General features: G+C 41.2%; 1 protein-coding gene across 7 annotated transcripts in view; it reads left to right on the top strand.

Moving 5' to 3' along the window:
• SLC66A2 (solute carrier family 66 member 2) overlaps nucleotides 1–18660 on the top strand; it is a 68477-nt gene that overhangs the window by 28147 nt on the left and 21670 nt on the right. For all 7 annotated transcript variants that reach the window (XM_087765381.1, XM_087765372.1, XM_087765344.1 and 4 more), the window contains one exon: nucleotides 16838–17054. In XM_087765381.1, the coding sequence (XP_087621507.1) occupies nucleotides 16838–17054 (217 nt within the window). The remainder of the gene's footprint in view (nucleotides 1–16837; nucleotides 17055–18660) is intronic.

Below are 18660 nucleotides of genomic sequence, written 5' to 3'. Positions count from 1 at the left end.
TGTCTGGTTCTACCCTTGACTCCCCGAGCCGTCCACAGAAGCAGAAGGCAGGCCAGTCTCTCTCCATTGATTGCAAAGGGCCTGAATCCCCAGCTCAGGCTCGTGGATTGGACTCAAGATCTCTCAAGTCTGGTGAGATGAATACTGCCCTCTGTGGTACAGCACTGCATCATGGAAAACTTCCCTCTCCCTTACTAAGTTTTACTTACTAATTTTCTTTTGCCGTAGTAAGTTCACAGTTGCCTGTATTTTATGTTTATTTTTTTGAGTAATTTTTTATGAACCTGCAGGCCCAAGGCATGCTGAAGCCAAAACCAAACACCTCTCTGGCGTGAAGGCCAAATGGTCACTTCTGATGTTTGGCAGTTAACAGGTGCCGAAAGGACGGCTTAAAAATGCTGAAGAGAAGAAATTTGTTTATTTGTCGGTTCTGTTCCTGTGTGTTGGGGAGATGGGCATTGTTATGGAAAACGGCACAGACCTTTGCATTCAGTGTGGAGGCTGTTTGATGGGAATGCTGCAGTAGCACAGACTTGGCCTATGTATAGAAGTTAATAACATAACTAAACACTCCTGCTCTGTTGTACTTTTGACAATATCAGAAATCTGTTTCTTCTGAACTTTGTGTTTTAAATGTCTTTTTCCTGTGCCCATACTCTGTCTAATCTTTACTGAGACATGACAGTCAACTTCTGAAGATAGGCAGTACATGATCTTCTTCCCCCCACCCCAGCTTGATACTTTTTACTATTTCGTGCACCCTAAATACATTATTTCAGAAGAGGTGATTACGTTAGGTATTGGGACAAATTATTTAGACATTTAGCGGTGTGACAGTGCAGAGTGTTTAGCAGCGCTGGCTTACAGCCACGTTCCAGATCACAGCCTGGACTGCTGGAAGGTCGTACAGTACATTGCATCAAGGGAGAGGCAGGATTAAGGTGGAAGGATGTTTTTGCCAGCCATATCAGTTCCTGAATTCACTTCAGAGTCTTGTCCCACAAACAGTCGTTCCTGCTTTAGGATCCAAGCCATCTGCCTTTGACTTCCAAAGACTCATTGAAGCTGTGATGAGGAAGTCTTATATTGTAAAAGATTTTTTCCTCTTTCTTTGTGAGGGTGGTTGGGTTTGGAGCTGCCTTTGCAAATCACGATTTAAATTAACAAGCAAGAAATATGGGACTAAAATAAATTATTTTGTATCTTTCATTTACTTTACTAAAGAAAGCTTGGTTCACATGGTGATGTGTGTAGCAATGTAGTCATTATGCTGACGTAGGTTTTGTTGCTGATGAAGGAAATGTAATACCTATACATTTTAGTAATGATACAGCATAATATGTGATCCATTCAAATGACGTTTTTTATCATGTTAAAAATACTTTAAATGGTCATGTATTAGATTACTTTTACTTGTAACTTATATCAAGCTGTTTTGGTTGAAAATTGATTTAAAATAGAAATGTGAAATAACTTATTTAAATTTAAAAAATTTAAATAAACTGCAGTATTTGTACTGAATGTCTTTTAAAAAAAAAAATCCAAACAATAAAAGCAGGTACTATTTTTAGATAGATTTTTAGAAAAACTCATTTACTCATTTTTTTTCTGGTCATCTCATCCTTTTATACTCTCAGTCATTATTCAAAGACACAGAACAAAGCAGGTGTTACTCAGCTCCCAATCAGTTTCTTACTGTTTGAATAAATGAGTTACTTTTATTAAGTTCAACTGAAAAAGTAAAAAATTGTTCTTGCAGAAGCAGACAAAGCTTTCTAAGCTCTGGTTCCAATGCATCAGCCAGTAATTCTTTAGCTTTAGTATTTGACTCGTTAAAGCTATGCAGTAGATGCTCAGTGATTTAAATAATACTAATAGATTAGCAAACATATGCCTCGTTAGAAGTGTGCATTTAAAAATTTTATTTTTTTTTATTTTTCCGAGTAAATGTTTTTAACTTCAAAATTTTATTTTATCTTGTTACTAAATAATTATACGCAGTCTCTATCTACATGAGGAGATGACACAATACTGAGCGAGGTTGGGGAAGAAAGGATGTAACTTAGCTGTTCATGGGAGGGTGCTTCCTGTATCCTCTTGAATCAACAGCAGAAAACGTGTAATTTTTTGGTGAATCATGAGTTTATGGTGAGGGTCGGGGTGTACGCAGTCTCCCTCCAGACACTCGGATTGCTAGTAATGAGCATGTTTCCCTCCTTGTGGAGGGAACTATACCACCACTATTCCTGAAGTTATGAACGTCTCCTTTCATATGCATTTATGTGCCCTACTTTCTCTTTGCTCTGCTCTATGATCAGTATGCGTTACATCTACTGCATCAGGATCCTATGTTCTCTCCCATGGGTAGGGGAAAAAATCCAAACCCCAGAATTCAGTTATGGCAGATTTATTTTTACTTGCATTGTACATTTAAAAAAACGGGTCTTGTTCATCCTGGACGATTCCATGGAGACATAGAAACTAGTGAAAGGAAGACAGATCTTGAGTATTTCAGGGAAACATTTTTTATTTTTAATAGCTGCTTAAAGCTGTCTTTTTTACTATTACTCATTGCAACTCAAAAGCCTGGTGAGAACTCGGGAGATGCAACATTTTAAATATTCAGAACATCGCTGTTTCTTTGCTTAAGGTATATGAGTTTCAATATTTTTTTTCCCATCAAAATCAGGACCAATATTACTGTTTCTAAAGTACATAGACTGCTTTGGTTTTTATACACACTTCAGTAGCCTTTGCAAGCTTGCTGCATTTTTTGTGTGTGCACGTGTGCATAGTTCATCTTTAAAATTTGAAGTCTCTCTTTATATTTGTGATAATAAAAATTTTGCCATCCCCTCCTTACTTAAAGTGACTTTTTAGTAGGTTGCTTTGTAAATGTCACAAGCTGTGCAGTCATTGCTAGGTAAATCCCCCCCGCCCCGCGCCCCTTATCTCCAGTTTGTATAGCCTTTGAAAAGAAATGGTTGCTGGTCTTGAAATTCTCTGCTTCCTCTCGCCCCCATTTTTTTGTCCATTTATACAAACCACCAAAAACTTGGAATGACTCCTAAGGTTTTACTCTGCTGTGCTTTTTGTCTTTGCACCCCTTGGCATGTAAAAATCAGGAGCAGTTATTTCAGAAAATTTCTTTTGCCTTAAATTTTTTACTGTGTCTTCGGAGACGTTATTTACTCCCTCGTGCCTTTTTTCATCCCCTGTTGGGAGTAGGTTGTAGTAGAAGAACAAGTAACTGTGCACTGAGGGAACAGAGCAAACTTAATATCGAAACGGCTTAAAATAGTCTTATCCACAAGTTCCTCATTAAATTGCTGTGTACAGTAGATGTCAAAGAACTGCTCAGTCTTTGAAGAAATTTACTATTTCTTCACACAAGAACACAGGAATTTAATGAGGAATTTGTGGGTAGGACCATTGTTTGGCAGCTCATTGTTTATGGTTCACCCGTCATCGTTCTCCCTGTCCCCTGCGCTCCTGAGTACGGGATGCGTAAGGCACACAGAAGTGGAGGGCAAAGCCAGGAAAAAAGGACCGTACCCTGTGGTGGCAGAGTCATCTCACTGGTGAACCCTGCCAGTGCACTGTCTTCTGCATGTTTTGGTGTGGAGGTTTTTTGTGTCCTTTTAAAAACTAATTATATTTATAAAGGGGCGTAACAACCAAAGTCTTTTGCCTCCAGCAGCGGCTGGGTGCCAGAATGTTTGGCAGTAGTGCCAGCCTAAGACACTCCTGATCTTCTTTTTTCTTTTTTCCCCCCACTCATTCTAGCCCCCCTGAGTTGTACTGACAGAACAGTTTGTGGGATTATGTTTTGAACCAAATAAGGGAACAGATCTGGCTTGAAATGCAGGCTTGTTCTTTTTTTTTGTGTAAAATCTTAAAAAAAGAAAAAAAAAAAGAAAACCCCACAATTTGTGGCTTGAGTGAGAAATGCTTCAGGGAGCTAAACAGTTGTCTTGCTGTAGCTTGAGGGGGATGAGAGAGGCTTAAAATTCTGCTGGGAAATGTGAACAATTTGTGAATGCACACCTGTGTCACCACCAAACTCTTCATGACAGAGGAACTTACTTAAATCTACTACCATTGCCTTTCTTACCAGATCTTGAAGATACGTTGACTATGGAGCATTAAACTGCATACACAAGGTGTTCAGAAACTCTGTGGTATTCAGAAGTGCATCTTGCATAACAACCACTGCTCATGTCAAAGCAGGGATTTATCCGTGGTCAAACTAAACAGCTGGGAAGTTGAAGAGGAAATTCTGTTTGAGGGTAGCTCTGTCTCGCTTGGCTCCTCCAGTTACAAGTGCTGTAATCAGTAAGGCAGCCTGCAAGCACTCAAGTGAAACTCTGTACTGGTCTCCCTCCCTATAAATTCTTCCTGCTAATGCAGTGAAGTAATTTGTGTGGAAATTCCTCCTGTTTGGTCACTGTATGCAGTAGTTTAGATCTGTGCAGACTTGTTGCACATAGAGTGAGTTTTGGTTTAAAGGTTGTGAGAGAATGCTGCAGGCATGTAGGTTCTGGAAAACCTTCTGCTACCAGCAGTCCTTTTTTTCCCTTTCCCTAGAAAGTCATACAGAGATTGAAATTACTCCCAGCTTCATCTACCTACTTCTTTTTTTAAAAAGCGGATGAGTTTCCACAGTCAACTTTACAAATGTCAGTATGCTTAAATGATGTTTGTGGTTGCAAATGAGAAATTATAAGTTGAGATTTTTCTGCTACTACTGGCTAGAAAATTGTGAATTGATTGTTGGGGATAAGGGTTGTCATTGGTGAATGGTCACATCTTCACAAACACACACGTGAATTATTTCAATGAATTTGTTTGATCAAAATTGTTCGTCTGGAAAGGGCAGAATTTATGCTGAGAGGAGACGCTTCCTGACCTGACTGGGCAATAGCCTCATGACTGGGTGCTCCCTTAGGACATGGAAAAACCTAGGCGAAAGGTCCTTAATTCAAATTAGAGACATTAAAAATTTGCACCTATTTCCCAAACCCCATCTGTATGTTTGCCTCTGTCTTCATCCTCCCCCAGATTTTCTGAAGTCTTGCTTTTGTTCCAGCATAGAACAAAAATCCAGAAATAACAATTTCTTTTTTTCAAAACAGGATTCTTGTTCACCAGCCTACCCTATTATTCTTAACTACAATAGACATTTGAAAGGAAGCCCTATGAAATGTAGTAGATTGTGCAGTCATTTTGAGATATTAGCATCTTTGTAATGCAGTTCAGATAATTAAAGAAAACATGTCTGGCATTTTTGTGTGTAGCAGGGATGGGGCAGAGGAGAGAAGCAAGAGAAAAAAAGAGCAGAAATCTTCCTGCCATTTCCCACACGCTTGTGATGATTTTGAAGTGTCAAACTATCGATACTAAAACAGGTCATTCTGAGGTTAACTGAGGCAATTGCCAAGAGATGTTTAGCAGGCCACATGGCATTATTTTAGCAAAGGAGGCAGCCGCACAAGGCATTATTCTGTTTTGGTGCTAAATTAGTAGGGCCAGTTCAGGGGCTAGAATTTGTCTTGGCTGGTGGTGGGTTACCTAGGAAACAAGGATTAAACTTTCCCCAAAAAAATTCTAAATGAGGAGAGGAGTTTATATTTTTAGGAAGGGTGTTCAGCTTTGTGTTGTATACCTACTTACACATGCACGTATGTGTGCCTCACTTCAGTATCTGAAAAAAAAAAAATCATAAATGCTTTCTTTCTGTGGTGTCTTCACAATAGAGGAGATAGGGTCTCAGGTATGTCAAGCTCAGAGAAGGCTGAAAAAGAGAGAGATCGTTTATCTTTAGGCAAGTCACTGGCTATGCAGCATTCTCCCCAGGGATCTGCAGTTCAGAAGGGGGTGTGTGTGAAGTATTACCTGACAGTTACTTCCAGAGTTTCTGGGAGTAACTTGCTGTGTTATACATGCAACCTGGCATTGTAATCCCTGACGTGGTGGTATCTGAGGCAGCCTGCATCTGGGCTAATGGACAGCTTGGTTTTGTAATATTTAGAAGAACTTTAATTGCAGTCTTTGCATGACAAGGAGTATGATAAGTGCATATTGTTTCTAATATTATAGTAGTCTTGATATCTTCTGAGATTTAAACTTCAAAAAATAAGTTTCAGTACTATTCAAAATAAATTAAACTGTTTTCATAGACAGTTTATAACTCCCAACTACAAGAATTTGGAGCCAAGGCTGCCTGTTCTGCAGTGCTTAACTTACTCCATTTTAGCCTTTTGTCTGGAGGCCTTTGTGTACTGCCTGGTAGGGCTGTGGGTGATAGCTTAGATAAACCATGCTGAGGATAGTGTAAAATATTGTTAAAATGATTGTAAAAATAGTAACTTGGTACTACACGTTCTTCTTGCTGTGACATTCTCATCATCCCTGCTTAGCTTGCTGTCAGAAAAAGAAGTCTCTTTCTATAGTTAGCATAGGAAGGCGTATCTAGCCAAAAGAAGAGCAAGCTTGGCTCTAATCTGCCGCCTCCATCATTAGCGCAGTTGGGAGCAAAGGCCTTACTTCAGAGATGCGTTTGCAGGTGAAGGGTTGGGGGATTTATTTCTTTAGTTTGACTTGCTTTGGGATTTTTGATGCTCTTGGCATAGGAGGTGAGCAGAATCAGGAGCAGTGAAAGCATTGGCTGCCCAGAGTCATCAAAACTCTGCTGTGGCGCTTGCTGGGCTTCCCATTTCACTCCCGTGCTGCGACTTGAGAGGAGGACTTCCTCCTGAAGTCTGTGCTCTCTCTGTCTCGTGTGGTTTCTAAAGCTGTTTGCACTGCTTTCACTTCACCTTTCAAATGCATAGCTTATTTTCCGTAGCACTAGTTCCTTTGGGCCACAGCTACGTCATTCCAGTGGCTTTCCTAGCCCCATGGTCTGCCTAGTTATTAGGCTGTTCTCCTTCATCAGTCATCTTGTAAGTCAGCTAATAGCTGCTTCTGCCAGCTGTTGAGTCAATCTCATGGAGACAGTGACTAAGAAGAACAGTCAATACATTAGAATAGAAAGAAGAGAGACTTCTGTACTGAACAGGCAAAAGTAGCAGTAACACAGTAGGTAATTTGAGTAGTGATGTTACTGAGGAGGCCAATCTTCACAGAGGAAATACAGTCCTATAACTACATTGATTTAGATATATCTAGGCTTAACTTAAGTGCCTTGCCCTAGTAGCAATATTGGAATGTATCTGTGGTAGTGGCTGTCTGTCTTTTTTCTTCTCCTAATCTTAGTGGCCTGCTCTAGGAGTACAGACCTGGCGTTTTCTCTCAGCTGGACTTGGGAAGAAAACGAGTTTGGATGGCTTGTGTTGCACAAGGTAAATTGGTAGGGGGTTGCAAGTGTACCCCCTGCAAGATTGCCTTGAAAGCATCTGCTGTCTGGAGAACTCCAAGAAATGTCCTTGCTTTGGAAGAGACTAGTCCAGAGTACACTTCTGCAGGCTTTTTTTGGTGGGGAGCAGGGAAGGAGTTTGCTTCTGGCTCGCTCAAAATTGGTTACACTCGTTCTGCAGCAATGTGCAGAGATGGCTGGGCTGAGCTGTACTGCTCCATGTGGATTTCCCAGCTCAGTTGGCATTCGCCCGCAGTCTCTGAGCCCAACAGTTGGAGCCTTGTTCACAGATACCATACTTCCTAAAACTTCCTCTGTATTAGAACAAAAAAACTTTGTTCTCCCCTGCTTGCCTTTATAATTTTGCTTTCTTTTTAATGCTTGTAACATTAGCAGTTGTACTGTGAGGAAGAGGTATGTGTGTGTATGCAAGCATATTTAGGTGTATATAGAAACATACACACAAATTAAAATTTTGACAGGGGCTGGTAACAGTGCAGCACAAGTGATGTAAACAATTCTGCATCCTTTTGTAACACAGTGCAAAATGTCCAAGATGAGTTAAAGGTCAACCTAATTTTGTGGGTTTATATAACTGCATTTTTCTCTAAAATGTTTTTTTCTCTCTACTGTGAGACTCCCATAAACTGAAGCTGTGTACAAAGCAAATTGCGCTGCAGATAGCACAGCAAAGGCTGTAAGCTGCACAGGAGGTGCCCAGGGTATGAATATTTTGGTTTAGGTTTCATTCTTACTTGTCCTGTGTGTTGTTAGCAGCAGGGGTAGAACTTTCAGACTAAGTGTAACTTTTTAATTGCTGTTCTTTAAGGTTCACAAAATAGTCAATATAGCTGTTATTGCTAATTATCTGTGGTCAAGACCACTGTGCTATGTGGTATTCAAAGGTTTCCCTTAAATCAAAGGCCGTAAAATCAGGAAAGTAGCAAATTAAGGGGAAAGGCAGGGTGTTACGAAATAGAGTGTGTATTGTTTGATTTTTTTATATATACCAGTGCATTTGTGTGTGATTTTTTTTTTTAAGTAGTTGTACTAATATGTCTCTTAACCTTGCAATTACTTATTCCCTTTGGTGAGGAGGTAGAGTGGACCTCACAAGACCTGAAGGGGGAGGGCAGAGCAGTTGCTGGTGCTTGAAGGTATGTGTTGCTGGGGGACAGTAATGGAAGATGAGTGAGAAGCCCTGAGGGGGGGACAGTGCTGGAAGAATGTCAGCTCACTTATGTATAATTTTTTTGAGAAGGAGGAAGAAGAGTGAGTAATAACCCTGACGGTGGGGAAAAAACATGAACTTGATGTGGTGAAACAGAGACCCAGCATAAGAGACTTTAGAAGCTGGTGACACCACATAAAATGAGGCAAAGAAAACCAAGGCACGTACTTGCCTTCAAACTAGAGGAGATGACTGAGGGAGACAGGGATAATGTTGATTTGGAGGAGATTTCATCAGACTTGAGCTTCTAATCTCAGGTGTTCAACAAGTCCTCCACCAAGTACCAAAACCTCCAGTGAGCTTTTAAAAACAAAGGTTCTTTGTATGAATCTTCAAGGTTTATTTGGGTCAGGCTTTCATCCTTTTTCTCTGCAATTAAGATTTGACGCTTCTCTCCCTCACATGAAAATCTACTGGCTACTTTTTGTTAACTAAAGGACTTGGTGCTGGGGCTTTAATGAGAGTCAAATACTAAGAGGATTGGCTCTATTGAAACTCTGACATCGGCCTAGATGTGGCCAAGGAAAGGCACTGTATGGCCCAAAGGATGTCAAAAATGGATTTCATTAAATGACAGTAATTTCTTTAGTATAGGCTGGGGTGATATTTCAAGAGCCTCTGGAATATTTTGCTCCCACCTTAGACATGCTAGGGAGGAAGAAGTGACAGTATTTGGGTAGTACCCAGTGTGAAGGCCAGATGACAATAGCCTGTAGATGGGAATGTTGTAAAGTAAAGGCACTTGGAGAGATGCTCAGGTACTATGGTGACGGGGCGGTGCAGATACTTAAAAGTACACAGAGATGCAGAAATTCCTAGGTCACAGGCCTGAAGGAGTGGAGACTGAGAACGGTGATATTAGCATCTTTATAGAGACTATGCAAGATGGTGGATTCCTTAATATTTTTTTCAAAAGGAGAACGGTTTGGATCAGAGCCAGAAGTTTTTGGCGCTAAGCTCTCATTTCTTCTCTTTTGTACCATGAGTGAAACCTAACAAGTCCCTTTTCAGTCCCAGTGAGTGTAAAAGAAATGCTGGCTTCAGACAGTATTTTGCAGGTTTCTATCACTTCTTAAAAAAGGAAGAAAGAAAACCTAAATGTATCAGTTCTCACTGTCTGTCTCTAGTGCTGCTTCCTTCCTTCTTTCTGGAAAGTGCCTAGCTGGATATGTAGTTGATGGGAGTGAGAGAAGAAATTACGGATCGCCTGGTAATAGTCATGCAGAGCCTTCCTGCTCCTGTCACCCCAGTTATTTCCAGGGTGCCCTGTGGGGTACGTGGGAATTTCAGAACAGAGGATCGGAGAAACCCACCTGCTGGCTGGGAGCTGCTCAGAATGAGCAAGGTGGGGAGTGCTAGCCAGCCTGCTTCTCTGTAATCCTGCTGCTGTCTTGAGATAAGGCACCTGAAATCAGGATTGCCAGGAAGACAGGTAATGCCTGAGGCAAATGTCTGAGGATTTGCTGCAGCTGATGGACTGCAAGTGTAAAAGTCTCCTTTTCAGAATCCACTGCCCAGGCCCCACCTCCTGCGGCAGATGCCTCCCAAGTCCTCTTCAGAGGATGTGGCAGAATTTATTTATTTGAAGATATTATTGCTGAGTGCAGTGCCTGTGCGTAGCTAAGAGCACTCACTGAAGGTGTGAGAGGTCTGAATTCATTTCTCTTGTCAGCCTGGGGATATGAGTCTGCATCTTCCAGCTGTCTAAAGAGTTGCCCTTGTTGCCAGGCTGGGATGAGGAGGGGCATCATATTTGCCTGCTGCTCAGAGCTGAACCCTTTTTACAGCAGAGACCACAAGCTTCTTGAGACAAGCAAAAGAATAAGTGAGGAGGAGCCTGCCGCACCATAGCCCAGTGGTTAAGACCCACAGGCAGGGCAGAGAGTTGTAGGTTCCAACTCCTGCATCCTTGAACTGCGTGTACATTTTACAGTAAACAGACCGTGGATAATCACCTGAAATAATTCCCAGCCATGACTGCATTTTGTAACTGTTCCAGGTTGGCTGAATTACCATTATCAGGCTCTTTCACAGCATCTAAGCCCTCAGGTTTTGGATTCCCGTGTTGTTAAGGGAAGCATTGGACATCTGACTGCTCAGGCTGGGCTCCTTTGATCATGTGCAGAAGCAGGCCGTGACAGGAACAGTCAGGTCAGGTGGGCAGGCACTGTGGTCCTGAGTTAGGTGATGGGAATTGGAGGTTCTTTGAACAGCAGTCTCCCAAAGCACAAGACTTAGCTGTAACCCTGGGGGGGAGGAGGATTAACTACCCAGGCATCTGTTTAGAAAGGCACTCAGGAGTAGAGACTGTCCAGCATGCTCTTAGAATGAGTTAGTGAGCATGTTTTCATACGGGAGGTCAAGAGTTTGATTATGGGAGGCAGTTTGGGTGAATGGCTGTGAATTGATGGTGTTTGTAAAGAGTGGGAGGGAGCACAGTGAAATAAAACCAGTAGCCTTTATAAGAAGAAAAGAGTTTGTTTCCTTGGTGAAACTATACAAAGGGCTCAAATGCAAACTCTCACACCTCGCAAAGACAGGGAATGCAAATTGCAAGCTCTTCATTGACCTCAAATGCAAGAAGGAACTAAATAAAAAGTGGGAACTCGGTCAAATGACTAAAGACAAATATAAGTGAATGTAGCACAAGGATGTATATACAGAATTAGAAAGGTCAAGGCACAAAATGAGATGCAACTAGCAAGAGAAATTGAGAGCTACAGTAAATAATTTTTAGGATGTCAAAGTCTTTGCTTCACTTTCCCAAAAGGAACTAACATGGTAACTGACTTGGTATAAAATGCTTCTTGACTAAAAATAATGTAACTGTTTGGACCTCTGTGTCATCCTTAACTGAAAGTTGATACTGTGGACTCTTCTTTGTGTCACTTGGCATCTATCTCACACCAGAATCTTGAATTTTTTACTTACATTTTGGCCTGAGTAGTGCTGACCATGGTTATTTGCAATGCTGTCTCTGACTGCTTTACATTTTTCGTACCTGACATGCAATGTGCCTCCCAGAGGAGGTCTTTTAATCTCATCTTTCTTCACCCTCAAGCTGTGTAGACTTTTCTCCAGTCAGTGCACAAAGAACCTACTGAGCTCCTCCTTCCCCCAGCATCAACAGGATTTTCCGACATAAATCTCTCATCTATCAATGGATTAACATGTTTAAAATGCAACTCACTGAGTGGATTAAAGAGCTCAGGCATGGGTAATAAGATATAGTACCTTTCAATGCAGTAATGCCAGTTCAGATCAATCCAGGATGTTAGTGACTGGGAGTTACCATTTGAACTGCATCGACTGAGTATGGTTACAAACTCGTGTCATGAATTTCTCTCCAGGCAGGATGGGGAGCTAGTGAATGGAGTGACTTGTGCAACCAGTGCCTTCCCATTTCAGGGAACAGAAAGATATGCATCCAGATTTAACTTGGGCAGATGTTAAGACATTTGATAGAAATAAATTGTGGTGCAGTGGGATTTCTTGTTTTGTCCTTTTAAAGAAAAGGGGTGGCGTTTGCTGAGGGACGGGGGGCAAAAATCCCAATCTCATCTTTATTAGTCATAATTTTCTTCAAATGTGAATAACGTTTGCAATAATATTTATATCTTTGTTCAGCTCTGCACTTCAGATGATGTGGCCCAGGGCACTGAGTGGTATCCTCTGGGTATCTTCTTGGGACAGGTGTGGCTACATATGCTGCAGATTGCTCTGTATGGAGGGGGACGGGACTGGTCTGCTCACACGTGGGTTTTGTTCTGTTTTTAAAACTTCTCCCCCCCCCTTTTTTTTTGAAGGGATAGTTCCCTTTTGTTTTTAAGCATTTAAAAGCCTTTTTTGCATATACCTGTCACAGTACTCAGCACAACCAACATTTTTTTCTCTGAATGTATATAGCTCCTATTACAGAACTAATGTGTTTGGACCCCCTTGAGAAGGGACCCACTTGGAAAAATGAGTCACAGTTTATTTCCAAACCTTGAAGTGATGGGTATATGATTTTTTTTTCCCTCTGAATTTTTGAAACCATTTGTCAGAGAAGATAAGCTTCAGCCTTGGTTAAAAAGAAGCAATCATGCGGCAAAACAGTTTAGCAGTTCAAGCGAGGGCCAGAGAAACTACAACCCATATGAAAGGTCAGGTGTACCATTCTCTACCTTTTTTTTTTTTTTTAGTTCAGTCATTCTTTTACTTCTTTCTGGAAGTAGTTGGTAATGCAGAGTTTGGTGATGTGTAGTGTCCTAAAATAGACTTCCGCATTTCAAAAATACAGCTGTTAAGTAGAGCAATTAGTGATTATGTATTGGGTTGTTTTTAAGATAATTCAGATGTTTTTCTGTAAGGCTATGTCCTGGTTTCGGCTGGAATAGAGTTAATTATCTTCCTAGTAGCTGGTATAGTGCTGTATTTTGGATTTAGTATGAGAATAATGTTGATAACACACTGATGTTTTAGTTGTTGCTGAGCAGTGCTTACACTAAGTCAAGGACTTTTCAGCTTCTCATGCTCTACTGAGAAGGCTGGAGATGCACAAGAAGCTGGGGGGGGGGGGGCACAGCCAGGACAGCTGACCCAAACTGGCCAAAGGGATATTCCATATCACATGACGTCATGCTCAGCATATAAAGCTGGGGCAAAGCTGGCCCAGGGGCTGCTGCTCAGGGACCGTCTGGGCATCGGTCAGCAGGTGGTGAGCAACTGCATCATGCAGCACTTGCTTTGTATATTCTTTTATCATTATTATTATTTCGATTTTATTTTATTTCAATTATTAAACTGTTCTTATCTCAACCCATGAGGTTTTTTTTTCACTTTTACTGTTCTGAGTCTCTCGTCCATCCCACCGGAGGGGGAGTGAGCAAGCGGCTGTGTGGTGCACAGTTGCTGGCTGGGGTTAAACCATGACAGCCTATTACCAAGGTTATAATTGTTCTTGTCTCATATTGTCTTTATTTCAGGAAAACATTAGTGAGCGAAATTTATAGCAGAAACTAGAACTTACTCATAATCTAGTATAGTGAAATGGAGACTATATAGCATCAGGATAGTTTTGAGCAAAAGAGAATCTCGGTCTCTTTCCTGTGCTAGTAATTAACTCTCCTGCTTCAGCTGAAGTCCTGTTTCACATGATAGTTTTCTCATCTGTGTATGTTATTATAATAGAAATAATACTTAAAATTTTCAGACAAAAGATGATGAGTAAATTATCGTAATTACCAGATTTCTTGGCTGCCTAATACTAGGTTCAGGGACGTTAGTACTTACGTGAATGGAAATGGACTTCAGTGCAGCAGTACTGAATACGCACATGAACAGCTGGCGTAGCAGGAGGTCATGTTTGCATGGGTCCATGGATTTTGTAGCTGGCCTCACGGTATCTGTGTGAACGTTGACTTTTTTTGTTCCATGAACTTCCAGAACTTCCACACCCCCATGTAGATTTAGTTCTTTCATTTCTATTATGAAAATAAACTTGGGGAAATAAGGATTTGGTGTAGAGGGATGGGTATTTTAAAAAAGGATCCTTGAGCATGTGAAGAACGCAGGAGGAGAAACACAGTGTATGCAGGGCAGCCCTGACAGCTGGTGGGAGGGCTTAATGAGTGAGGGGCCAAGGGTCCTGCATGCCCAAGGCAGCATGGCAACCAGATCCAGAATAATGCTGTCGAGTCCAGGATTAGAGGTGTAATGACCACATAGCTATCTTGAGAGCCAAGAGGGTCTCTTCTAGGGCTGGAACTGCCTGGAAGAGTGTGCTTCATGTGTTCTTGCCTATGGCTGCTGCCAGTTGCCAGTTTTCAGGTTTTGGTCTGAGCCAGTATCTGTTGAATGGTGTATCAAAGTTGAATGCAGGTTTTCCACCCAGCATGTTTGAATGCAAGAGCTCTGAATTAAAATGAACCGCTTGCCCTTTTAAGGGTTGAAAGCCAGTGCTTTAAGTGTCTGTGAAGAAACTAAAGGCTGCGTGAGAACATCTCAGAATCAAGGTTTAAAGAAATAATCTGGAAAAAGTAGCAGTTAGGTCTTACTCAAAAGCCATCAGTAGCTCTCCTTTTCCAGAATGGAGGTTGCTTTTTTAAATGCCCTGTAACCTCACCAACTTAATCTTTCTCTTCACCCTCTTTTCTTCTGCTGTTCATTATTCTGTCCCCATTGTAAGCCCAAATGCCTCTGTCCCAGAGAGCATCTCTTGCTAATATAACAGTTGCGTAGTGTTAGATTTGTTGTGTTGGGTCTGGTCATTTGCTTGGTATTGCTCATGAAGCTGGCAAAATTAGTGGGAATTTACTCCATTATGCCTCTTGCTATTTTATGTTACGCAGATGTAGGTAAGGCAAAGTGAAAGGAATGGGAGTTTTGGGTGTCCCTTATGCCTTCTACCTTGTCAGAGGTTCTCGTTGACTCTGCTCCTCTCCAGAAAATGCAGTAGATGGAAATTAAAATGGATAATTTTTTCCTGCCTTTGTGGTTGTGGTTGTCTTGTGCTTTCTTTTTTCTGCTTCATTCTGTTCTGTTCTTCCTTCATCTCCACAAAGGAAAGCCTTCACAAAGCTCCAGAAATGAGTGATGCTCACATGCTGCGTGGGCTGTGCCAGCATGGGTCTACCTTTTATTTAGTCCCATGTCCCTGAATTCTGAGGCTGAGGAACCACTGCCGTAAAATACTGAAGGTCAATGTGACATTGACAGTGTCTTTGCCATGGATTATTTAATTCGGTTCTGGGTGATGGCTGACAATGCTACAGGTTGGGTATGGCTCCTGGCCAGTTTTGCCTTCTTTGTGGGGCAAAGTAAAATGATTTAGCTGGATGTAGTCAGTAGTTGTCTGAGGCATGGGTTTGCCAAGTATTAAAAAGGGGACACGAGTTAATAAAGAGTGAGGGCCAGACTGGTAATGATATGAAAGTGTGAAAAGATGCAGAAAATGAAACTATTATTTGGCATGTATATGTATCCTTAGGCAACTAAGTGCCCATACAGATTTATTCCCATTTCACTGAATTTGTTGTTAGTGTTAGTCAGCGGAGGTCAATGTCTTTGTTGCCTGAGTTAACAGTAGGGCTTTTTTGTAGCATTCTGTACTTCAGCTGAGGAGGCAGTGACAGAAATCTTCTAGTGATGTGCCGGTGTGTTGCACGTATTTGGGCTGTTAGAACGATGGTTCATCGCCTTGATAATGAACAGAATCCAGTTGGTTTGAGGTAGGTATTTTTAACTTCAAGTGCTTTTAAGAAAGGAAGACATGAACAGCACCTGCTAATGAACAGTTATTTCAGAGTTCTTCTTATTCAAAATTACATTGTTATTTTGCTATACAGTTAATGGTAATGGGGTTGTATATTTTATTATTCATCAACAAGATAGCTACATGTCTTCCAGCGGTATGCTGTTAATGTGCCAAGCAAATGGCACGGTTGCTTTGTTCTTTCGTTCTCTCAAGAGAGGATATTGTGTTTTGTGGTATAGCATTTTGTTCTGATGGATGTAGAAATGGGTGTGCACCCTGCACTCGCTGGTACTGGCAAAGGCAAGAACGAAGAACATTTTGCCCTTGGAGTGAAAAGTGGTGATGTCTGTGGGAGGTGTTGTTGCAGGGGGGTTTCTTGTCACAGTCTTGCACCGATCTCAGTAAAGCTGTACCAGTTGCACATGGCAGCTTGCCCTTCACCACAGGCAGCTGCACCGCACTAGGGAACAGAGCTGTGGACTTCAGGTGACCTTCTCAGCAGCTTGGATTGAGGCAGTTTGAAGGTAGAGGTAATGATCTAAGAGAGAGAGCACTTGCATTGATGCGTTTGGGGCCTGTACTTAGTATTGTGAAGTTTTTTGTGAAACGCTTCCTGTGCCAAGTCTGCCAGAGCCATATCCAGAGTTCATGTTTGATACCTGAACGTCAATGCTTTCTCTTTAAAAGTCATCTTCATAAATACTTTGGTAGTTTGCAAGTCTTTGTTTAATTGTTTCTTTATTGAACACCCGCACCAAAAATGTTTTCCAAATCAAGACTCCTATTTGTTATTTTTCTTGTGTGTTTTGAGTTTGGTGGGGGGTTGGTTTTTTTTGTTTGTTTGTTTTGTTTTTATTTTTTTTAATCCCTTCCCTCGTTTTCTACCTTCCTCTACCCGCAAAGACTGACAGTGGCTCCCTCCTGCTTCCCAGTTTTCAATTCCACCCTGATTAACTTTGAGTACAGTTTGGAAAACGTATTTTATTCTTCTTCCATTCCTATTCTGTTGCAGATTTTGACTTGAACTATTTTTGGCATTGGAGCAAGTTTACAGACTACGTGCAGTGCGTCCTGACCTTCACCGGTGTGACTGGTTACGTGACTTACCTCTGGCTTGACTCAACTCTGTTTGTGGAAACGCTGGGCTTCCTTGCAGTGTTCACCGAGGCTATGTTAGGCGTTCCCCAGCTCTACCGTAACTACCAGAATAGGTCTACAGAAGGAATGAGGTATGGTGTTTGTCTTACGTAAAACAAGTAAGTGTGTGCGTGCGCATGTAGGTAAATCTTTGTGTAGTGTGGGAATGCTTTTCTAGGTAGGGCAATGTCATCCTTCTAAATTTTACTTGAAAATAAAACAGCTGTTGGAGTAGATTCGCTGTCAGTAGGAGCTGGTGCAGAACTGCTGAAGGCAGTGGAAGCTCCATTACACCTCTGAGGTCTTACCCATTGTCCAAGTCCAGCTGGACAGTTCCAAGGTGAAACGTGTTTTATTAAAATAAACATGTAAAACTATGCTGTTAGCAACATATTGTAGTTCAGCTCAAGCTGGTAATTAGAAATGGACTAAAGAGATCTTGCATATCCAGAGTAATAAAGAGGAAGAAAATATTCTGAGCCTGCAGCAAATAACTCTGTCAGTCTAACTCACATATTAGCTTATCACTTTTTCTCACATATCTACTCATCACTTTTTCGTAATACATTATTATGTATGTAGCAAATGACATCAGTATTTATTTATGTGTAAAAGCTTGTAACTGACAGTTAAAAAAGCTCAAATGAGATGTTTGTAGTCATGACTGGAAACCCTCTGTAAACAAGTGTGGGACAGAAGACTTTAATCCTCTGACCACTGTTGGGGCGTTAAACTAGATTATCTTTTCATGCTGTTTACTGGATATCTCAATCATAACACTAAGATTTCCATATTGCAAAGGCAACTTGTAAAGCTTTTTAAGAGAGAAAATGTTCATTATGGTGCATCAGTGCACCAGTCTGTAGAAACAGTACAGCAGCGAATTCAGTTCACAGAGTGCTGTGATCATTTGTGACGCTAACTGTCTTCTCTTTCATTGTTTTGAAATGACTTCTCTTTCATTGCTTTTAAACTTTCTGGGATAATTTTTACTTTGGTCAAAACAAAAAAAAAACCAACCCTCCTGACCACCCCCAAACCAAAGCAATTCTGTCCTTTGTCTGTTGACATTGTTCCCTTTACTTTTTTGGCTTGGAGACACTTCTACTAGCTACTTTAAGTTCTTTTCTAGCTTGAAATGTTGTTGAGGGAATGTTCAGAAATTTCCTTTGATGCTTAAAGCATTTTTTGATTGGGAGCCCCTTTGGTACAGAGTGAGTCAGGATTTACTTCCAAAATATTGAGGTATTTTTCATGCACACACTGCCTTTGAAAATTCTGTACGTGTGATATCCAGAAGGCAATTTACCTACTAGATGTTCTTTATGCTCTGGTCTGGCTTTTCCCTTTATGTTTTTTATCTGTGAATCATAATGCCGTAACGCCACATTATGATAGCTGCTGCCAGATAGTGTTTTGCTTTTCCTTAGCTCCTCTCTGGGGACCCGAGTTTCAGTTTTCCAATTTCCTGTATATGCTATTTAGCAAAAGGAGAAAAAATCCCCTTTGTGCTTCACAACAACACTTTCTTTGTAAAGCATTAAGCACAGAATTGCAGGATTCTCATCTGAAACTGCTTGGCAAGAGCGCGATGTGTTTAGTCAAGAGAAAATAGAATAAAAGCTCTTGTTCCCTTGCCATCAAACAGAACCAGGTCCAGAATAGCCACCCTCCTTATTGTCGGTGCCCACAGGTTTT

The sequence above is a fragment of the Nipponia nippon genome, unplaced genomic scaffold (assembly GCF_047370975.1).
Source record: "Nipponia nippon isolate SJK-2023a ecotype South Korea unplaced genomic scaffold, ASM4737097v1 scaffold_1, whole genome shotgun sequence".
Taxonomy (NCBI): domain Eukaryota; kingdom Metazoa; phylum Chordata; class Aves; order Pelecaniformes; family Threskiornithidae; genus Nipponia; species Nipponia nippon.
The sequence above is the reverse complement of the archived record's forward strand: the minus strand, read 5'-3'. Positions and strand labels throughout refer to the sequence as shown.